Here is a 22,092-nt window from a genome sequence, read left to right as displayed (position 1 = left end):
GTTCCTGAATCGTGGTGTGCCAAGGAAAAGCCCTTTGCTAAGGGGGCTTTTTTAGCTCCTTGTGGTTTTCTGGGCTTGTCAAGGGAGGTGAAAAGCAGAGGGGAAGGGGAAAAAAAAGTCATTTTAATTCCCTCCTGCATCAGATTCTTCCCGTTACCTGGCTGGAGCGAGGGCGTTCAGCTCTCAATGAGATGCTAAAAATAAATGCAATGAGATTTATTTTTTGTTTGTTTTTCAAGCAAGGAAAAGGCGTTTTAGCTCCAGCTGCTTTGCTAAGAAAAACTTTTGGCAAAAATACCCGGAAAAAAAAAATTAAAAAGCTGCATGTTTTTGGCAAGGCTGTGGTTTCGTTTTAGAAAGGGGCTTTTTAGGGTTGAAAAGTGGATTTTGTGGGTGGGAAAAAGGGTGGCTTGGGGACTAGGAAAATGATTTGGGTTAAATGTGGCATGTTGGGTCAGGATGAGGATGGATTTGAGCTTCTTGACTGATGATATTTCTATTTTGGATGGAAAACTGCTTGTGAGGAGCAAAAGGGATTATTCCAAGGCACCTGTGACTTGGTTTAATTTTGCTCCAGGGCTCAAGCCATGGAGGGATGAGCTGGGATTTGGGAGCCCCATGGTTGGGTGTGGTTTTCCGTGGGGTAATTAGCACTAATGGGGACAATATGGAGATAATTACCCCTTCCCTGGGGCTTTGATAAAGGGAAAAAAGATGGGGAAAGGAAAGGTTTTGCCTTCCAGGTAACAGGAGGGAAATTCCTCCCCTCCTTCCTTCCCAGGAAGGGCAGTGGGATGCAGCCCAGCCCGGTGCTGGGATGAGGATGCTTTTGGGGTGAATTCATGGCATTTTAGCTCAGAAGCAAAGAGGATTTTGCAGAAGAAGGAGCAGAGCTGAGCACTCTCCATATCCCCATCAATTCAGATTTCAGCTCCAGGCATTTTCCCAGCACCAGGAACCAGGGAGTTTTCCCACCTAGGGGGGAAGCTGGGATTATTCCAGGTTTGCCAGGGAGACTTTTTCCATCCCAGTTTGAGATTCTCTCCATTTTGGGAGGCTCTCAGCTCCCAGTGAAGGGCAGGGGGGAGCCACGTGCTGCTTTTTTGCCTGGTTCCTCGTTAATCTTGATTAGGGAGCCCTGGTGCCCCGGTTAATTTTCTTGTAGATGCTTATCAGTCATGTAGCTGGGACACTCTCAAAAGCTAATGAGGAATCGTGGCCTCCCCACGTTATTACTCAGCTAATTAGTACAGGAGCTGCTTCTGGAAAGGTCGGGAGAAAAGAGCTGAAAGATTTTGCCTTTTTGGAGCCTTTTTTGGTGCCCAATCGGGGTCACCCAGGACAGACAGAGGAGATTTGCCCACAATACCTTGCCCTGGATTTAAGCTGTTCCCAAAGGATGTCATGGGTGAGGTTTTGGGACCTAGTTTTCCACACTGGATCATGAAGATGGGAAGGACGGGGCTGGAGGACAACGGCTCCATCCCAGAATAGTGATTTCTTGATTTATTTTTAGGGTGTGATGCCTGGAGGAAGCGATTTGGCTTTTTGCAGTGGATGAGGGCTGCAGGAAAACTTTTATACATTAAAAAAAAAAATAAAAAAAAAAGGAATAACCCTCATCACAGTCCAGAGGGTTGTGTTTGGCCAGGGCAGGAGCATCATTCCTTGTTGGCTCAGCTCCTCTCATGCCTTTCCAGGGGACCAAAGCCTCTGGGGTTGTCAGCTGAGTAGTTTTAACCAGCTGCTGTATTCACACAAAATTAAAACCCAAGCGAAAGGCAGCCCAGGCAGACACCCAGAGCAAAGTGCAACACTTTTATCCACCAATTTACAGCACTTACTGTCGCCTCCGATGTCCTGGGATCCAGCTGATGGCCCCTGTGCTTCTCTCTGGGTTTCCCTCAGCTCCCAGATGAAATCATAGAGGCTGCCAAAGATGCTTTGCCGTGGGGAAACAAGTCCTGCTCTAAATGTTTTGGGATATTTAGTTTATGCTTCTCTCCCTGGGTCAGTGCTTTTTGCTCTGAGGGAAGGTTCCTGCAGCCAAAAGGCAGAGCTGGGGTTGCCAGGGACTAAATTTCAGCTTGAAAAGAGGGGTGGTTGTGGTGTTTTTTGAGGTTGGCTCTTTTTAAGTATTATTTTAATTTTGGTTTTTGCAAGGGGATGTCTGGGAGTGCAGCTCTGAAACCTCCCCTTCCTCTGCCTTTCTCACTGCTCAGCTTAAAGTCTTTGTCTCCTGACACCTCTCCCTGACAGGTTATTGAATCCAAGGTGGGAAAAATTGCTCCATGCACCTTGGGGGGAAAATTTCCTTGGGATTGGAGTGAAAAGAGGGAATGGGGAGGGATGGAGCCAGGGGGTGAGGGCTCAGCACAGCAAGAAGAGGGAAAAAAACCATCTTGGGTTTGGGTTGAGCTCAGGAGTTTAAACCCAGATTTAAAACAAGAGCAGGACTTGGCCTGGCTGAGCTTGGGTTTATCTTTTAGGGTTTGCTGGGCTCTGGGAGCAGTGTTTTTCCTGCCAAGGGGAGGGAAGGAAAGGTGATGTCTCCCCAGGGGGGTTGTTCTATCAAACCCAGGAGCAAATAACCCAAGATTTGATTTCCAGACATTTCTGTGCATGAACCAACTGGGGCTGAGAGGCAGAGGGAGGAAGGGAGAGGAAATCCAGCTCACTCCAAGGAATTTCAGCAACTAATTGATTTTATTTTGGGTTTTTTGGTGCTGATCTCTGCCGAGCCTGCTTGCTTTCAGGGTGGTTGTTTCAGAAATGAGCCCTAACCCACCAGTTTGCATCCAACTGGTGTCACTGGTGGTGCTGCTTAGCACTGGGGCTGCTCCCCATGCCAGGGAAACCTTTTGCCTTGGCTATAAACCCCAAAGGTGGATGCTGAGGGCCTTTCTTTTCCATGAGCTGGCTTTGTGCTGCTGGGAATGGGAGATGTTGGTGGGGTTTGGGGGCTGATCTGGGCTTGAGGGTTGGAAAAAAAAGTGTTGAGGAGACAGGGTGGTCAGCCAGGACTGGGAAAAAAAACCCAAAAGCAAGAGAAAAAAAAAAAAAGATTTTGCAAAGAAAAGAGGTGTGGTTGTGGGAAATGCTTCTAATGAGGAACAGGGATGGGAAGAGGCCTCCAGCCCTGAGGAAAAACTTCTTCCAGCCCTCTAATCTCTCTCTGTCAGCCCCTGGGCACCCCATCCCCACCTGGGCACTCTGGAAAGAATTCTGGCCTCTTCCCCTCTGGCTGGGAATGAATTAAATGCAGGCAGATGGAGGAGAACAAAATCCTCTCTAAGCAGAGCCAGGGAGAGAAGGGTATCCCTGGACAGTGGGGGTTTGGGGAGTCCCTCAGGCTGTGCCTGTGCCTGCCCCCCACATCCCTGCCTGCCCCCCACATCCCTGCCTGCATCCCTTCCCTTTCTGCACCCCATATCCCTTCCTGCCCCCCACATCCCTTACTGAATCCTGCACCCCCACATCCCTGCCTACCCCCTACATCCCTGCCTGCATCCCACATCCCTGCCTGCATCCCTCCCCTTCCTGCCCCCCACATCCCTGCCTGCCCCCCACATCCCTGCCTGCACCCCGCATCCCTGCCTGCCTCCCACATCCCTTCCTGCATCCCACATCCTTGCCTGCATCCTGCCCCCTTGCCTGCCCCCCGCATCCCTTCCCGCATCCCTGCCAGCCTCCTGCCCCCTCTATACCGCTTCACCCCCATACACCTCACTACCCCCTCTCCCCGGCCCCTGCCCCCCGTTCTCCACCCCCCATCCTCCCTCCCCTTCCTCCCGCAGCCCCCCCCTTCCCCTCCAGCACCTCCCCGGGGCCGGGCCGGGGCGGGCTCAGCTGCCGGGGGGGGGTGAGGGGTGGGCGGCCGCCAGCTCCGCTCCCTTCCCGCTGCAATAAATCGGCTTAGGGCGGCAGCTCGGGCAGGAGCTGGGGCGGGGGGGGGACACACGGAGCCGGGCTGAGCCCCTCACCGTGATGCCCCCCCCGGGTAGGGGGCTGGGGGGGCGGTGAGACCACCCCCCCATGGGGCTGTGTCCCCCCCCCGCCGGCATCATGCGGACCATGAACCCCCTGCCCCTCTGGGTGCTGCTCTGGGACCTCCTCCATCTGGCGCTGGGTGAGTGGCACAAAGCCCCCCCGGGGACAAGGGACACACACCCCCAGGGGGACAAGGGACCGTCCCCCAGAACAGAGGACATACCCCCCCCCCAATGGGCGCTGAAATAACGGGGTGCTCATCTGCACCCCGGGGAACACGCAGAGGTTTTGGGTTTTGAAACCCCCCCGGACCTCCCCGGGGCTCGGGGAGGTGATGGGGGGGGGGCAGGCACCCTGTTTGGGGCACCCACGGACGGGACCCTGGGCTTGGAGCCCGGTGTTTGGTACTGGAGTTCCCCCCGCGCCCCTGCTTCAGACCCGTTCGTGGCGTGGGGTCCCCCCTCATCCTCACCAACGAACTGGGTTTGGACTCGTTAATGGGGGGGGACGGGCTGGTAAAGGATCTGTTAATTGGGGAGTAATTAATTGGGGAGCAGTTAGTAGGGTGGACCTAATGGGGCATCTGCTGTGGGGATGGGAATTGGGGGACAGGGTGAGAAGATGGGGGGGGGGGTGTGTGCTCATCTGCCCCCCCTGAGCCAGCATCACCTGGGGGGGGACACTCGTGTCCCCCTTCCCTGCCAGTCTGTACCCAGGTTTTGCCTGTGTGTGTCCCCCCCCGGCTCCGCTCGCTCCATTTGGGGGGGGGGGGGCTCTGTGCTCTGGGGACCCTCCTGAGTGTTTTTGGGGGGGTCACAGCCCCCAGGGGCACCCCAGCCCACTCTCCTTCTTTTGGGTGCCTCAAACCCTCCAGATGGGAAAAGGGAAGCCCCCCCAAATCCCCACCATAATTACGGGGGGGTTGCAGCCCCCCAGCTCTCCTATGACCACCTTGCCTCCCTGCAAGGTTTTGGGGTCCCCCCCCCACAGAGGGGACTCCCAGGAGATGGAAAGGAACGGGGCAGGAAACTTTCCCCTTCCCTGCATCCCGGTGGCTGAGGGGGGAGCCACACAATTTCATTTCCTCTGCATTTGGATGCAATCTCCCCCCTTTTTTTTTTTTTTTAATTAATTTTATTTTTCCCCTTTCCTTCCCCCCCAAACCCCCCCCCAAATCTCAAGTGGTCGCTTTTTGACTCTCCCCAGCCAGACCTTGGCTGCTCCTTGCTTTGCTGAGCGACGTCTGATGGAGCTTGTTCAGTACCTCCTTTTTTTTTTTTTTTTCATAAATCATTATTTATTTAACTATTATTATTATTATTATTATTTATCATGTAGTTCCCCCCCCCCAGCCCACCCTCGGGGGAGCCTCCATCAGCTGCTGCAGGGTGCAGGGAGGGGGAGCAGCGGCCGCCGCGCTCTGCGGGGTTTGAGCTCCTGACACAAAGGAACTGATTCTTCCTTTTAGCATCATCTCAAAAAAAAAAAAAAAAAAATAAAATCACCCCTCCCAGGAGCAGGGATGGGATGAGGTGTAATGCAGAGCCTGCTTTCCTTTTGGCTTCTCCAAAGAGGAGCCCTGGAGCAGCTCCCTCATCCCTCTCTGCCATCCCCTCCGTGGGATTCAGCTCCTGCCGGGCTGCGGCTGCTCCGAGCATCCCACTGCTCCAGAACCAAACCACATCCCAGCCTGCTTCCCCCCTGGATCTCCTCCCCACTGCAATTTTCAGGTCATGGGTGGATAATTTTCAAGGACTGACACATTCCCTCAGCAGAAACTGGCACGCAGATTATGTTTTCCTCTCTTTTTTCCTGATTTTTATCCTCACGATTGCTCTCCTGCTGCTGATTTAGGAGAGTGGGCGAACTGCTACGGGCAAACCTGGGTTTGAAATATGTATTTTTGGGGAGGGGGGAAGAGGTAAAAGTTATTTTACGATTGGTCTCAAGGAAGCTGTGGTCCTGGGGAGGTTTGTAGGGAGGAGGATCCCGGTGCTTTGGGGGCAGATCGGGTGGGTTTGGACACCCACGAGTCAGGTTTTGGCTCTTAACACCGTGCTGGGACTTTGCTGCTCTCCCATCTCTTGCTTTAAGCACCTCTCAGCCCTTGGCAGAGAAACCCTGTCCCAAAAAGCCACTTTGCTCTCTCCTTTTTTCAGCAAACAGCTAAAAAATAATTGCAAAAAAAACCCCCAAAACTTCTGGCTTTGGGGGTGGAATTGCCCCTCTGTGTGCTCAGGAGGCTGCAGAGGCTGAGTCCTGCTCCCGGAACGTGGTGGGCAGATGGCTTTTCCGTGGCTGATGGCACTTTGGCTGGAGCTGCCAAGGGGGTGGTGGTGAGGGGGGGATCTGTCTGTCCTCCCCCATCCCAGACTCAGCAGGATCCAGACACATTTCTTGGGAAGATGTCGAGAAAGAGGGCTTGTTCCCACCACACCAACTCCTCTTTATGTGCCCTTGGAGTTGGCTCTATGTCCTCAAAGCTGTTTTAGGATTGGGTTTTTTTCTGGGGGGGGGGGGTGGAATCTTCCTTATTTTTATTGTCACCTCACACGGTGCTGGCTCAGTGGGCAGCTGCCCCGGCCAGGAGGAGCAACAAGGTCCTGATTTCCTGATTCCAGCACTGGAGGAGAATGTGGGGGGATCCATCAGAAGCCCTTTCCATCCCACAAAGCATCTTCACCTTTCTGGGAGCTTTTTTGGGGCTTTCCATCCACCTCTTCCCAATGAACCCCTCTTTTATTTCCCTCCTCGCTGTGCCGTAGGTCAGGTGGATCCTTCCCGCTGCCTCCTGCATCCTTTTGGGAAGTGTCACCCCTTGTAATCCAGCTTTTTCCTTCTAACGAGCTTCATCATCTCATTTCTTGGCCAGAAAAAGCTGCCTGGGGCAAGGCTAAGTGGGTTATGGAACCATCAAGATGAAAAAACAAAAACCCAAAACAGGGCACGGGGAGGAGGCGAGCGGCTGGAGGATGGAGCAGGGTTTGGAGCATGGATAAGGATGGAGATGGAGCCCCAGGGTCCCCCCTTCTTTCTCCCCTCTGGTTTTGGGAAGCTGGGAAGCCTCAGCTGGGAGCCAGGTGATGGTTTTTTTTTCTTGGCACAGCCAAAATCTGGGGCAGGCTGGCACTCAGATTGGTGCTTGGAATGGGTTCCTGTCCAAGCTTTGGGGGGGGTTGTTTCTCTGGCCGTGTAAAATGAGAGCTGAGCTGTGCAGACACACAAGGGGGGGGTTCAAGATGTTGAGTTTGGATCCCGGTGAGGTGCTTATCCACTCCTTATCTCAGCAGTTTGCCTCCAGTGCTGGGGGAAAAAGGGAAAAATCCAAGTGTAAGTTGTGATTTGAAGCCACTCACGGGGTTTCTGGGCTTTGCCTCAAAAAATATCAGGATATCCTCTTCTCCAAGCCATCAAACAGCTTGGAAAAAAAAAAAAATCCCTTGACACTTTCTTATCAGCAAGCTGAATTTCTTCCCACTCTTCATTCTCAGGGACTTCCCCAAGGCTTTTCCTTTCTTTTTTTGCCCCCCTTGCACGCAACTCTCCTCCTTGCAAGCCTGGATAAAGCTGGTTTTTCTCCTTCTCGGAGGAAAATAAGGACGTGTGGCTTTATCCAGCGTGATGGGAGCCACCTGCTTGTGTCTCTGCTGAGCTCTCCTAAAAAAGAGAGGTGGTTTTTCTTTTTTTTTGGTGGGAGTTTGCATTCTGGGGAGGGACAAGGGGAAAGGAGGAGCATCCTCTGTGCCACGTGGGAGCAAAACCTGCTCTAATTCACCTGGAAAACCAGCCCACGCTCCCTCCATCCTTTTCTACTCCTGCTTTTTCCCTGACAAATCTTGCATTCAGCTCAGGGTAGTCTCTCTCTCTCTCTCTCTCTTTTTTTTTTTTAATAATCCTTTCCTACTATTTCTGTGAATTCTGCCTATCCCCAAAGCCTGCCCTCTGCTCCCCGGGTAAATCCAGGCCACGAAGCCCCTTCTGAAAATCCTCCCTCCCTGGTGTTAATTGTCCTTCTCCAATTAGCCCAATTTTTCCCTCTTCCCACCAGCTGTGGGTTTTGCAGTGGTTTAGAGCTGACACTTTGAATCCAGAGCTCTTCAAAGGAGCCTGAAGGCACTCGAGGATCTTTCCCTCGCCTTGAACCTTTCCCAACAAATCAGCAGCTTTTGGGATGTGAAGATACTTCAGGCTTCCTCTCCCCCAGGGAAACTCCTTCTGAGTTAAATCCTGCTGGTTCCTGAGCATTCCTGAAGCTCCCCTCAACTGTCAAAGCTCAGTTTTAGGGCATTTCCCCCCCAAAAAAAGAAATACCCTTGTTGCAACAGGTATCCCTTGGGATGGATAGCGACTCCCCCCCTCAAAAAAACCCCAGGCCTTTGTGGTGGGGTTGGGGATGTGGCTCCTCTCTGCTCCTGGGGTTGCTTTTGGGAGCCTTGAGCTGCACTCAGAGGGCCACGTGCTGTGTGGGAAGTGCCACATGCTGGGTGCTGGGTGCTGCATGCAGGGTGCTGCGTGCTGCATGCCACATGCAGGTGTGTGCTGACTGCAAGGTGCTACTGCTGGGCAGTCACAGCATGGGGTGGGTTGGAAGGGACCTTCATACATGGGTGCTGCATTCAGTGACCCAGGTGCTGGGTGCCATGTGCTAAATGCAGGGTGCTCCATGCTATGTCATGAGTTGGGTTGGGAGGGACAAAATGCATGTAAAATGCAGACTGCTCCATGCAGCAAGCTGTGTGCTCAGTGCAAGGTGCCAGATGCAGGGTGCTGCATGCCAGATGCAGGGTGCTGCATGCTGTAGCACAGAACCACAGCATGATTTGGGTTGGAAGGGACCTTAATCCACACTGAATGCCACTCTGGGCTGCAGGCAAGGGGCTGCCCCATGCACCCAGTCTGCCCCATGCTAAATGCAAAGTGCCTGCTCTGCATGCTCTGTGTTAAATGCAAGGTGCTGCAGGCTCTCTGCTGCATGCTGGGTGCAGTGTGCTGCATGCCAGGGGCTAAATCCCAGATGCCACATGCTGGGTGCTGTAGGATGGGTGCTAACTGCAGGGTGCTGCATGCTGGGTGCTGTCCCCATCCCAGCCCTCCTCCTACCTGTCCTGGGGCAAGGGCTGCCCTGGTGTTGCTTCCAGGTTCCAGCACCAGCAAAAAGCAGCTCAGCTCCTGCTCCCAAGGGGTTTTGTTTTCTGGAGCATCCAGATGTGACCTTCCTCATGTTCTCACCAGCCTCCTCTTCTCCTGGAGATGTTTCCAGGCTTCACGTGCCCCGCCTGTCTTTTTGTCCATGGTTGTCAGTGCAGAAATGGGTGTTTCTGTCAGGAAATCCTTGTCTGGGAACGCTTGACTGGCTCTTGCCTTGCTCCTTTCACCGAGTGCTTGATGATCTGTGGATGAAAAGCTCTCCCTGCTTTGGTAAGAGCAGGTTTCACCTAATCCAGATCTGCTGGGGAATGAGGGGGGCAGGGATCCTGCTAAGGGTCCTGCAGGAGGGAGGAGAGGAAAAACCTTCCAGGGAGGTGGGGTGGAGCTGGAACATCACCCTGGGCAAGTGCAGGTGGCCAGGATGGGGATGGAGCTGAGTCCTCCCCCTGGCAGGGATGGAGGTGACCAGGACCTGCCTGGGACCATGCTCAGGGAGAAGGAAGAATCCCATCCCTGGCACCCACTGGTGCTGGGATTTCCTTGGTGCTCGGGGTTATTTTTAAGAGCAAACCTTGCTGCTAAGCCAGGCTCTGCTCAGCCATCCCCAAAGAGCATCAGCACCCCCCAGGTCCCTCTTTTTGGAGAGAGGAGGTGCAAACTCTCCCTTTGCAAACTTCCTGGCTGGTGGATGCTGCAGGGAGGAGCAGAGCAGGGATGCAGCAGCTGAGGGGCTGCTTTGTCCCCGTGCCAAGCTGCTCTCTTTGCCCTTTTGTTTGCTTTCTGCTGCACTCAGAGTACTGATGGGTTTGGTTTTAACTGCTGCCTGGTGCTCCCATTATCTCTCCCCCAGCATTATCTCCATCCCACTTTTTCCCTTTTGCCTTCTGAAAATAAACCCTCAATCACCGGGCTTGTTTTCCAGCCTTTGGGGACTGGGTTTTCTGGCCAGTGCCAAGGGGAGGTGGGCTTAGAGCAAAGTATGGGAACAACAACCCACTGCTGGGTTCTCCCCATGGAGTTTATAGGTAAAATTCAATTTGTTGGGTTCTCTAGAACCATTTGGACCAAGGGAAGGTCCTGAGCATCCTGACAGCCCCAGCAGTTTGGAACAGGGAAGAAGAGGTTTCCATGGCTGAATTGAAAGCAGGTTGCACATGGTGGCTGCCCCATCCCTGGCAGTGCTGAAGGTTGGATGGGGCTTGGAGCACCCTGGGCTGTGGGAGGTGTCCCTGACCATGGCAAGGGGGTTGGAACTGGGTGGGCTTCAGGGTCCTTTCCATCCCAATACCATTCTATGATGAATCCACAGCAGAACTTTGCCTGGTGGAGACCACCCAGGGTGGAATTTGGGCTGCTGGCTTCTTGACTCCAAGAAGATTTGGGGAACATCAGGAAAGAACACGTTTCCCAGCAGAGGGATGTCCCAGCCTGATGGAAGGGGGCTGTGGAGGTGGAAATGAAGCATCTTTGAGTTCTTCCCAACTTCCAGACCACAAACTTTGTCTTTTCTGGTGCTGGGAGCAGTGTCTCCATCCAGAAAACCCTTCTTGGCTGGACCACTGGGTGTCTCAAAGGCATTGCAAAAGGGAGCAGGGGTGGCAGGGATTTAGTTCCTCTCCTGCCCAAACCTGGGGATAATTTCCAATTTATATAATGCCTTCAACAATTTCCTTTGGAGAGAAGGGCAAAGGGGATTAGCAGTGGTTGTTGAAGCCCTGCTCCACCTCCTGTGCTCACAGATAAATCTTTGATGCTGCATCCTAGCTGACCAGGAGAGGGAAAACAGGAGCTGGAGACCCCTCTGCTGGGATTCTTCTGCTTTGCAAATGTATTTACCCCCATTTATTTCCATGCAGGGGGATCTGTAGTGATGAGAATGGGCTGGAGCAAGGCAGAGGTGCTCTGTGATGGGGGTTTGGTTCTCCTGTGGTGGAGCAAAGTGTTGGGTGGGATGCAGGGTGATGGTGAAGGACACTTGGATTCATTCCTAGGTGGAATACCATCCATGGAAAGGCCTTTTTGGAGATGGGTTTCACAGAGAAGCCTGGACTTGTTGGTAGCAATGATGCTTTTGATGTGGCTGGGGTGGAGAAGGAGGTTTGGATGGCCAAGTGTTTCAGGTTTCCATCCCAGCTTTGCATCTTTGGAGAACAGGATTCAAAGTGGCTTTAAGTCAGTCTTAGGAAGATTTTCAGCCTGAATTCAGGTAATCCTGTGAAGTACCATGATACCTCTTCTGCTCCATCAAGCATCTTCCTGCCATTTTGAAGCCCAGAAAAGCCCAGTTCTCTCCAGATTTACCTTCTGAGAAAAGCTGGGAGAAGATGGGCACCACGTGCACAGGCTTTGCCATCCCACCCCCGTGCTTCACTTGCAGCTCTGAGAGCCTCCCACGAGCCAGGGGTTGAATTTGGCTGGGTTTCTTCCTTCTTTTCTCCTCAAGATATAGCTGCCAAGTTGTACTGCAGAAGAATGTGGTGAGTCACAGTGGGGTGGGAGGATTTGGACAGTTTTGCCTTGCCTGGTACCCCAGAATATATCCACAGAGTTCTGGGGAGAGGGGGTTTCTCCAGGAGGGATGAGTAACAAACCAGATCTGCTGATGGAGCAGCACCATATGATGGGGAGATGTTGTTCCAGAAATACTTAAAAGATGCATCACCAGGAGGAGCAGGGTTTGGGTGATGACCCTGCTCCAGGTAGAGGAGAAAAAACCTCCAGTGCTTCATCCCCACTCCAGCCAGCTTCCCCTGTGCACCCATGAGTTGGTTCTTTTTAGGTTAAACTCGTGTCTGATTGGGTTATTACATCTGTTCTGTTTGTTTGCTTGTTGTTTTTTTGCTTCTCTGCTTTGTGAGCAGTTGATGTGTGCAGAGTTGGAGGTCGTTGGGTGCCCTCCTGATGGGGAGGGAATTTCTGCCTCCATCCTTGCAGCAGCACAGAGCCCTGTGCCCAGATAAACCCTTCTGCTCCTCAAAATATCTCTGTTTTTTTCGAGCAGGGAGCCACATCTGGGCGACTTCCTGGTGGGCAATGAGTTGGAAAGGGGGAAGAATTGGATGTCAGGGCTGCTGGAGCCTCTGGGCTTGTTTGTAGGGACCATTCTCCTCCTCCTCCTTCTCCTGACCTGCTAAGAGCTTCCCACTGCCAGGAACCAACCCGGTTCTTTCCAACTGAAAGGGCTTTATTTAAACAATGTTATCTCGCTGGCAAAGGGAGAGAGAGCATCTTGAATGGTTATATTTAGTGCTGGGTGGAGGACAAAGCAGATGCAGAGAGATTTTGAACGTGGGAATGTTAATCATTTATGCCACACTGCCTCCGAGATGGGGAGATGTTTCTGTATTTCTATACGTGTGTATAGATATATATATGCAACACACATGTGCTCAGACACCCCTGTACTCACTGAGGATGAGGATGGGAGCTGGAAAATCCCTCCTTGCTTTGCATTTTGACTTTTTTTGCCCATCCTGGCTCTGGGGATCCCCTCCCCAACACCAGCAGCAGGAGGGATGTGCTGTGGGGGGGTGCACAGCCCCCTCCTCTGCTGCCTCTTTCTCCTCTCCCCCCCACCAAAAGGAACAAAATAATTAAAAAATGGGATGAGAATGGGAAGGAGAGGACTTCGGGCTTGCAGAAGGGGTTTTTCACAAGCCCAGCAGTGCTCTCCCTGCCAGTGAGCAGGGAGAGAAACCTCCCCCATTACCCAGCTTCTCCAGCCCAGCCTCACGGGAGCACTGAATTAAAGGAAATATTTTATGATCCTACGCTTCGTTATGTTTTATTAAAAGCAGAGCATCAGCTTCCCCTGCCACATTCATCAGATCAGAGGCTCTGCTGGGTTGTGGGTTTTGGTTTGGGTTTTTTTTTTGCCTTTTCCCCACTCCCTCCCTGCCTCCCGAGCTCTCGCTGCTGTTGTGCCCAAAGCATCCCTCTCCTTGGGTTGGCTGGTCCAGGGTCTCTTGGCAGAGGAGGAAAATAGGAAATGGGGTAAAAAAAAAAAAAAATACAGCTTGGTGGTTTGTTTCAGGGTGCTCCAGGTCCAAATGGGTCTGGGAGGTGTGAAGCTGTGCTGTGGAAATAGGTGATGGAGGCAGGGAAGTGGAGTCCTGGGGAGATATCACCCCATGGGGGCATTTGAGTCCTGGATGGAGCTGAGCCCAACCCTGTGAAAAGTCTCCCCTCATTTTCCACCTTTGCTCCAGCCCAGGGTGATAAAACCCAGGGTGGGAGGACCTCCAAGGTGTCATCATTTTGGGGGAAACCCCCCAAAAATGCCAGCATCCCCCCTGAAGAGGTGAAGTAAGCAGAAGGGTTGGGAATTTGCTCTATCGGCTTTCAGGATCAGCAGTGAAAACCAGCCAGATATGGATAGCCAGGCAGATCTGGAAGCACTTGGGAGATAAAAAGGTATTAATTAGCAGTTATTTCTCAATGGTGCAGAGATGGGCAGGGATTAAGGTACCAGCCATGTGCATCCTCTTGGTGAGAGCTTTGAGGGGATGGTAAATCAGCCTTATGAATCAGTGCTGGAAGAGGGAGATATGTTTTAATCTTATTAACAGGGCAGCATTACCCAGGGAGCAAAGGGATTATTAAACACGGAGCGTAAATGAGGAAGAGGAGGGGAGCTCTGAATTAGCCGTTCTGCTTGGGAGAGCAGGTGGAGAAAAGGTAACCTGTCCCACCAGCCCCTCCAGCCCTCTGTGCTTCCATCTATTCCTTCCTTTATCCCTCTATCCCTCCTTCTCTTCCATCATCCCTCCATCCCTTCCACCACCCTCTGTTCTTCCATCTATGTCTTCACCCCTCTCTTTATCCCTTGCTCACTTCCATCCATCTCATCATCCCTCTGTTCTTCCATCTATGCCTTCACCCCTCTCTTTCTGCCTTCCTCACTTCCATCATCCCTCCATCCATTCCATCATCCCTCTGTTCTTCCATCTATGCCTTCCTCCATCCCTCCATCTCTCTCTCTATCCTCTATGTCTCTTTTATCTGTTCTTCCATCCACCCCCTCCTTCTGTTCTCCATCCTCCCCTCTATTTCCTCAGCCATCCCTTCCTCCATCCCTCCCTCTCTCACTCCTTCTATCCCTCTCCCCATCCCTCTGGCCCTCCCTCTATCCCATACCCCACCAGTAGAAGCCCTCAGCTGCCTCCAGAGCAGTCCTGGGGAGGGTTCCCAGCCTTGGAGGACAGGACCAGGGGGGCTTTGGTTTCCTCTTAGCACTCAGCTCAGCAAAGGATGGTGCTGAGTGGCTGCCCCAGGCTCCCTTGAAGTCATTTTTGGGCTAAAAAGCTGATTTGTTTAATTGAGGAAAGGAAAATCTGGGGCAGAGGGGGGGGGTGGCGTTCTCAAAGCTGGTGCAGGATGGGGTTGGGGGGAGCATCTCCCACCAGCTGCACCCCAAGCTCCCCAAATCCATTGGCTTTTGCCCATGGGATGGGAACAATGTTGGGGTGTGATGGGTTTAGAGAAATCTGCCTTAAAGATCTTGGGGGGGGGTGTGCTCCAACAGCTGTGCTGCAGGCACTCAGCCCCTATTTGCATATTTGCATACATGCAAATGAAGAGCATGATCTCCATTTTTAAAAATGGGGCATCTGAGACCTTGGTTGACCCGGGCACATTTTGGGCTTTATTTTTGGGCTTTATTTTGGCCCTGGCAGCTGCTTGCACAGCTGGGGTGAGGCCAAGAGGTGTCATGCAAACCACTGCTCCAAGGCAGGGATTCCACTGGGATTTGGGGGAAATTCAGCTCTGCCTGACTCAGTTTCCCTCCTCTCCTGGGCTTGGACATCATTTAGGACTCTGAAAACCCCAAAAAAGCACCGAGGATGGTCAAATCCTTAAACAACTTCTAAAGGGGGATAAGGGAAGAAGTCTGATGAGCCATGTAATGATGACAAACCTCCTCCCCTTCCAAAAGAAAACAAAACCCCAAACCCAGTGACCCACAGCAGGTCACGGCCACCAATCTGGGCAGCTCTAACCAGCACCGGATGCTTCAGTGCTGCTCTTCAAGCATTAAATTTAAAGGCAGTATCAGGAGGGTGAAGAGATGCAGTCATAAAATATACTTCCCTCCCCCCCAACATCATTAGGAGGTGGAGGCTTGGGGCTTTACAGCAGTGTAGGGGGAAGAGAAATTATAAATAAAACTTTAGTGTGCTGGAATAAATGCTGCTAAAGATACTTCACGTCGGCGGGAGAGGAATATTCCATCTGTGATTTATGGATGTGGCTTCCCAGGCTGTGCAGGTTAGGGAGGGGGTGCTGGGAGCAGCTAATAAAACACAATATATCCAAAAAGATTCATCAGTACAGGCAGCACATCCCTGCTGGGGTAGTGGGATGGTGAAACCCCTCCTCTGCTTCTTGGTTTGCTCTTTTTTATTATTTATTCTGGGGGGTGTTGTGTGGGATTTGGGATTGGGTGGGTGTTTCCCAAGGGTCTTTCTTCATGGGTGTAGGGAAATGGTCATCTAGGGATAACCTCAGACTTCAGCCATGGCAGGGGGTGTGTAAAATCACCCAAATGGAAGATATTTCCCAGTCATCCCAGAAAGGTACCCTCCAAAATCCTACTGCTCCCAGTTGTCCGGTTCCTGTTGCTTCCCCCTAAACCTCCTTTTTCTCACATTTTCCCCTGAATTTTCCACCACCTTTTTTTTTTGCAGTTGTTTGGTTTGGCTTCAGCTATGCCTTGTGTCTCTTGGGGTGGGCAGGATGAGGCCCTTGGCTTCATGACTTCAGGATTTACACCTCCCACCTTGGGTCTCTGAGTTTCTCCTCTGGGAAATCACCTGATTTTTAAGCTGATGGATCCATCAGGCATCTAAATAACGCTTCCAAGGTCATCCTGGGTGTTTGTAGCAGGCCACGGGCTGGCTCCAGCTGAAAGCCCTGCTTGATTGGCCTCACAGCCTCCTTCTTTTTACTGGAATGAATGATTTCCTGAGGATTTTGGTCAAACGCCTCGACGGAGCTGTAGTACAAGCACTGAGTTAGTGCTGCGAGTCAGAGGAGCTGAGTTAGGCAGAGGCTCCCTCATCTTGTGCTCCAGTGAGCTGGAAAAGCCATCCCGAGGAGCCCGGGCTTCAGAAAAGGCACAAGAAGGATGTGCAGGTGGGGTTTGTTTCAGTCCCAGCCCTGGAGCTGATGGGGATGGCTCCATCCCCTGGGATCTGTTTGTTGGGACACGGCGGAGCTGTGATGCTCCCAGCTCTGAGCTGCAACCTGGAGAGGGGCAGAGCTGGGGCTGGAGGAGCTGCTAAAGGGGAAGGTGGGAATGTGGGAATTGTTGTATTGATCTGGTTGGAAAAGCCCTCTAAGGTCATTGAGTTCCCCCAGCACCTCCCAGCCCACCCCTGCTCCATGTCCCTCATCCCCAGATCTCTGGGGCTCTGAAACCCCTCCAGGGATGATGGGGACTCCAGCCCTGCCCTGGGCAGCCTGGGCCAGGCCCTGACAACCCTTTCCAGGGAGAAATTCTTCCCCAGCTCCAACCTAAACCTCCCCTGGCACAACTTGAGTTGTGCCAAAAGTTCCTCTTGTCCCATCCCTTGTTCCTTGGGAGCAGAGCCCGACCCCCCCTGGCTCCAACCTCCTCTCAGGGGGTTGCAGAGAGCCAGAAGGTCTCCCCTCAGCCTCCTCTGCTCCAGGATCAGCACCCACAGGGCCCTCAGATGCTCCTCACAGCTTCTCCAGACCCTTCTCCATGTTCTCCAGCCCCTTCCCCAGCTCCATTCCCTTCTCTGGACACTCTCCATCCCCTCAATCTCCTTCTGGCCCAGAACTGACCCCAGGATTTGAGGTTCTCCAGCCCCTTCTCCGTGCTCTCCAGACTTTGTCACAGAATGCCTGAGGTTGGAAGGGACCTCAGGGATCATTCATTCCAACCTCCCCACCATGGCCAGGGACACTTCTCATCCCCAAAAGGTTGCTCAACTTCTCCAGCCCTTTCTCCATCTTCTCCAGACCCTTTTCCATGCTCTGCATCCCCTTCCCCAGCTCCATTCCCTTCTCTGGACACTCTCCATCCCCTCAATCTCCTTCTGCTCCTGAGGGGCCCAGAACTGACCCCAGGATTTGAGGTGCAGCCTCCCCAGTGCCCAGCACAGGGACCATCCCTGCCCTGCTCCTGCTGCCCACAGCCAGGATGGTGGTGGGAGGAGGTGGAGAAGGGGCAGGAAAAGGGCCTTGGAGAGGTGGAAGGAGACACTGCAGCATCCTGAGGCTCCCTTGACCTAAATCACGTTTTGCGTTTTCCTACCCAAATTGGCCCCAAATCTGCCTTTTTGTGTCTGAGACCATTTACTGAGCTGAGCTTCTGCTGATGTGCATGGGAACCCCGTCGAGCCCCAGCATTTGGAACAGGTTTTTAGCCCAGCATGATCCATTTTGAGCCTCGCTTCCTCGTTTCTCTCCAGCCTCTGGTGTGGCTGCACCACGCCAGGCCTGCTAGAGAAGAGCCAATCTCTACCCTTAAGAATATAAAAAGAACTCTTGTGTTTGTAATGAGGACAAAACCAGCCTAAAAATGGATTTTTTTCTTCCTAAAATACACTGACACAACTCTCTGGGAAGCCCTTACGTGATTGCTCGGTGTCGATGATGCTCCCTGGGATGCTGAGATGGCTACAAACAAGGAGTGCTGGCTACCATGGCACAAGATTAGACACTATTTAATATTTTTAAATCAGTAGAATAGTTTGGTTTGGGGTTTTTTTATGAGAAACATAGGATTTAAGAAAAGCAAAGCTGTGGGCAGTGCTCAAATGTCCCCTCTTGACTGGGGTTTGGCAGCAGCATTTGAGCCACCAAATCCCAGAATGTCAGGGGTTGGAAGGAACCTCTGAGGATGGAGTCCAACCCCCTGCCAGAACAGGACCAAAACTGGGGCAGGTCACCCACAGATGCACCCAGAATTGTTTGGGTTTAGGGTTTTTTTGCATTCTGCACCTCCAGAAACGAAACAAAACAAACGTGGGTTGGAGACATAGGGCTAAAACCTGACCAGGAAAGCTTTGTCCTTTTGTACTTCTGACACATTTTGATCACAAAATCCTAACTGAAGCAGCCCCCTGAGGACCTGCCTGTCCCCAGCAGCCTCCATGAAGTGGTTTTCTCAGTTAATCTTGATTTAAAAGAGGTCAGAAGGCCAAAGCAGCCGGGCTGGATCGATGTATTGATTAAAATCCTGCATTTCCATTACAAAGAGCTAACAAGCCAGGAGGCTCTGGCAGGTTTTATGCTCCTGTTTCATCCTGTTTAGGTAGGAAAAAAAAAAAAAAAAAAAGATGCAAATCCTGTTCTATCCATCCTCCCTATCTACCCTGTGCATCTCCTCCGTAGTTTTGCAATATGTGAGGATTCCAAGGGCTGTTGGGTCCTGCAACCCCCAGCAAGAATAATCAGAGGTACAGCTGCAGAGTTCTTCCTCCCACTTATGCAAATGGAGGGAGGTAAGAGGTGCCTAATGAAATGTTTGTCCTTTCCTACAACCGTGGTGTAAAGGAAAATGAATTTTAATTACCGGCTCCTAATTGTTTGGTTGGCCTCTTAATATCCTATTTACAGAGTTTATTAATACAGTTTTGCTCCCTGCCAGCAGGGCTCTTCCTCGCAGCAGGGGATGCTTCTTTCTTGGTTTTAGTTGGTGAAACATTCATGGGTTTGCAGAAAAAAAAAAAAAAAAAAAAAATCCAGCCCAATTTTTGAGTGGGTAGAGGTGGGGTATGGGATGCTCAGCCCTGCTGTTGGTTTTCTCTAAAGATGAGCTGGAGATTGAAGGAAAACTCCAGCAGTTCATACCTTTTAAACCACAAGTGGATTCCCCCCCACCCTGTTTGTTTGGGGTTTATTCCCCTTTGCAGAAGGATCTTTTGCTTTGGAAGGGGGATGCTGACTCCATCTGTCACATCCCATCCTACTCCCTGGCTTCAGACCTGTGTTAAGATACTTATTCCTCAATTAATTTCTTTCTTTATTTAAAAATAAATAGTGCAGCAGCTTTCCAAGAGGAGAAGCTCAAGATTCAGCAGAATTTAGCTGAATTGGGACAGCTGTGAATCCTTTGCCAGTTCATGCCCCTTGCAGCCCTCCTGGGTTCCAGCAAGGAGAGGCAGCAGCACATTATAATTGGAAATGGTCCTGGAATATCATAAATAAAGCATTGGTGGAGCTGTGGAAGTATTTGCTCTGCTCACAGGACCGGGAGCAACTGCTGGTGTTTAATCTTTAATGAACAAGATGTTGCAAAGTGCTTGGAGTCAAAGTGAGTTTGCTGGATGCTCCTCAGCCCCAGTGGGTGACATTCCTGTCCCCAGGGCTTCACACAGGGCCTGGAATCCTTCCCACCCTGGGGATGCCCTCTCTGTCATCTTCTTGAGTTGGGGATGGGGAGCAGGATCCCTCCTTGGGGGTTTTTTTGGGGTTGGAGTAGGGGGTGATTTGCAATCCTTTAGCATCCTCACAAGGCTCTTGCAAGGGGCAAAGTGCCTCTTCCAGCAGGCTTAAATCCTGGGAAATGCTGCAAATCAGCCCTGCAGTGATGAAGGGGGAGTCCTGGTCCCTTTTTTGCCCCCCTCCTCCCTCCTTGTATTTGCACCCCAAAAAAACCTCCCTGGCTTGGAGCAGCGTCAGGAGGCGGTGGAGGAATCGCTGTGAATTATTCATGAGCCCCTCTAATCATGGGCTGATTAAAATGATGATGTGTTAATATTATCTCTCCCCGTCGCCTCTGCTGCAGGGGACGTGCCAGCACCTGAAGGATGGGGGGGGACACACGGCAGGGACAGATGGGACAGCTGTGTCCCCACATGTCCTCTCTCCTTTGGTTCCATCCCACTGCATCCCTGGAAACGCAGGGTGGGGAGAAGCTGAATCCTGGGGATGTGTCCCAGAGCCCAACAGGTCTGAGTCTAGCATTTCTGGGAAGTGTTGGTGGGTATTAATAAAGTAACAATTAATTTAGATGTAGCTTTAAAAATAATATCTATCTATCTATCTATCTATATCAGACAGCTAGGGAAGCTGTGGAGGAGTTACCTGGTGGTGCTGGGACAGACCAAAAGGTTCCATCACCCCAAGGTGTTCAGGGGCACCCAGGGGTGCTGTGGTGGGTTCCTGGCCACCCAGCTGGCTGCTCTCCTGCTCCCCATCAAGAGGACAGGGGGGACCTCAGCCTTTTTTAGGAGGTTCAGCTACACATGCCACATTCCACAAGATTTCCAGAGTCTACAGGAAAGGCTGGAGCAGCTCTGCTCTGGAGCCAGGGGGAGAGAGTTGGGGGTGTTGAGGCTGGAGAAGAGAAGGCTGCAATGGGGAGATGTAGTGAGACAGGACCAGGTGCCCTGAGTTATTGATGAGTGGGTGTGGGTTCACCTGTGTCTGGCCTCCCTCCTGAGCATGTGCAGGAGCTGGGGGCCAATAAGAGAGCAGCTGACACCCATGGAGAGAGCTCTCACTCTTCAGTGAGGATGGAGAAGCCCACAGCTCGAGGAGCCCCAGGAGCAGGCAAGAAGGGGTAGATCCCGGAGCCCCAGGAACAGCCCTAGGACATCGTCCAGGAATGGGCTAAGCCCCGAGGCCTCAGGATCAGCCCTAGGAGCAAGAAGGGCTCCTCCTGCTACAACTGGGGCTGTGGGCTTCTCCATCCTCACTGAAGAGTGAGAGCTCCCTCCGCGGGTGTCAGCTGCTCTCTTATTGGCCCCCAGCTCCTGCACATGCTCAGGAGGGAGGCCAGACACAGGTGAACCCACACCCACTCATCAATAACTCAGGGCACCTGGTCCTGTCTCACTACAGGGAGACCTTAGAGCACCTTCCAGTGCCTGAAGGGGCTCCAGGAAAGCTGGGGAGGGACTTGGGACAAGGGCCTGGAGGGATGGGATGAGGGGGAATGGCTTGAACTGGGAGAGAGAGGGGAGATTGAGGTTGGAGATGGGGAAGAAATTGTTTGGGGTGAGGGTGCTGAGCCCCTGGCCCAGGTTTCCCAGAGAAGCTGTGGCTGCCCCATCCCTGGCAGTGCTGAAGGTTGGATGGAGCTTGGAGCACCCTGGGCTGGTGGGAGGTGTCCCTGAGCATGGCAGGGGTGGCACTGGGGGGGCTTTAAGGTCCCATCCTCAACCTAACCAGTTCCCCAGTTTCCTGATTCCATGGGCTGACTGGCTGCTCTCAGGTGCAAAAATCCCTGAGGGATTCCTCCTGCTCAAGGAGGGCAGGAAGGAGGCTGAGGAGAAGCCTCCAGCCCCATCCTCTGCTTGCAGGGCCGGGGTGAATTCTTCCTCCTCCCTCACAGCTCTTTTGTAATTGAAAGCACTGTGCATGTTACAATGTGCTCCTTTTATTAATGTGTCACTCCTGATTTAAAAGGACATTTCATTTATCTCTCCCTTCCCCCTCCCTCCTTTTTTTTTTTTTTTCCCCTTCCTTAAACTGGATGGCGCATGAATTCCCACTGCTTGCCAGCAAAAATACTCTCTTCTCCCCAGGGATGCCATCTAATCAGAGAGCTGAATTTCCATAGGTCAGAATCTAATCAGAGGGTGGCCTGGCACAGCTTTCACCACGAAATATATCTTATTTAAAAAGAGCAAAAGGGAAGGAGGAGAACTTTGGGGTTCAGAGCTGCCTTTAGGATGGTTTTGGTGCTGCTGATGGGGAGGATGAGGGAGGGTTTGGGGTGGGCTCCTCCTTTGGAGGGACAAAGTTGGTGCTCGGCCCTCTGTAAATACCTTAAAATTCAGCCATATTTGTCACCGCTGGTTTCTTCTCCTCCCTGAATCCAAAGAGGGGACCAAAGCAGGGACTTTGAGGAGCAGTGACACATCCCCACTGTCAGAAAGCAAAGGGAAAGGGTGGGGAATGAGGGAACATTCACACATCAACGTAACAACCCAGCAGGTTTTAGACGGCTCCATCTGGATCCTTGCTTTGGTTTTT

The 22,092-nt window shown here is 52.2% G+C and overlaps 1 protein-coding gene across 2 annotated transcripts in view; it reads left to right on the top strand.

Annotated features, from left to right (window-relative positions):
• Window positions 1-3,837: 3,837 nt before the first annotated feature.
• IGSF21 (immunoglobin superfamily member 21) overlaps window positions 3,838-22,092 on the top strand; it is a 34,258-nt gene continuing 16,003 nt past the window's right edge. Inside the window, exon 1 of one of the 2 annotated variants that reach the window (XM_030463663.1) lies at window positions 3,838-4,129. In XM_030463663.1, coding sequence (XP_030319523.1) covers window positions 4,036-4,129 — 94 coding nt within the window. In that variant the 5' untranslated portion in view covers window positions 3,838-4,035. Of the gene's footprint in view, window positions 4,130-11,870; window positions 11,903-22,092 lie in introns of those variants that run through there. The other variant, XM_030463664.1, reaches the window with a different exon arrangement.

This window comes from Calypte anna, chromosome 21 (genome assembly GCF_003957555.1).
Source record: "Calypte anna isolate BGI_N300 chromosome 21, bCalAnn1_v1.p, whole genome shotgun sequence".
Taxonomy (NCBI): domain Eukaryota; kingdom Metazoa; phylum Chordata; class Aves; order Apodiformes; family Trochilidae; genus Calypte; species Calypte anna.
The sequence above is the reverse complement of the archived record's forward strand: the minus strand, read 5'-3'. Positions and strand labels throughout refer to the sequence as shown.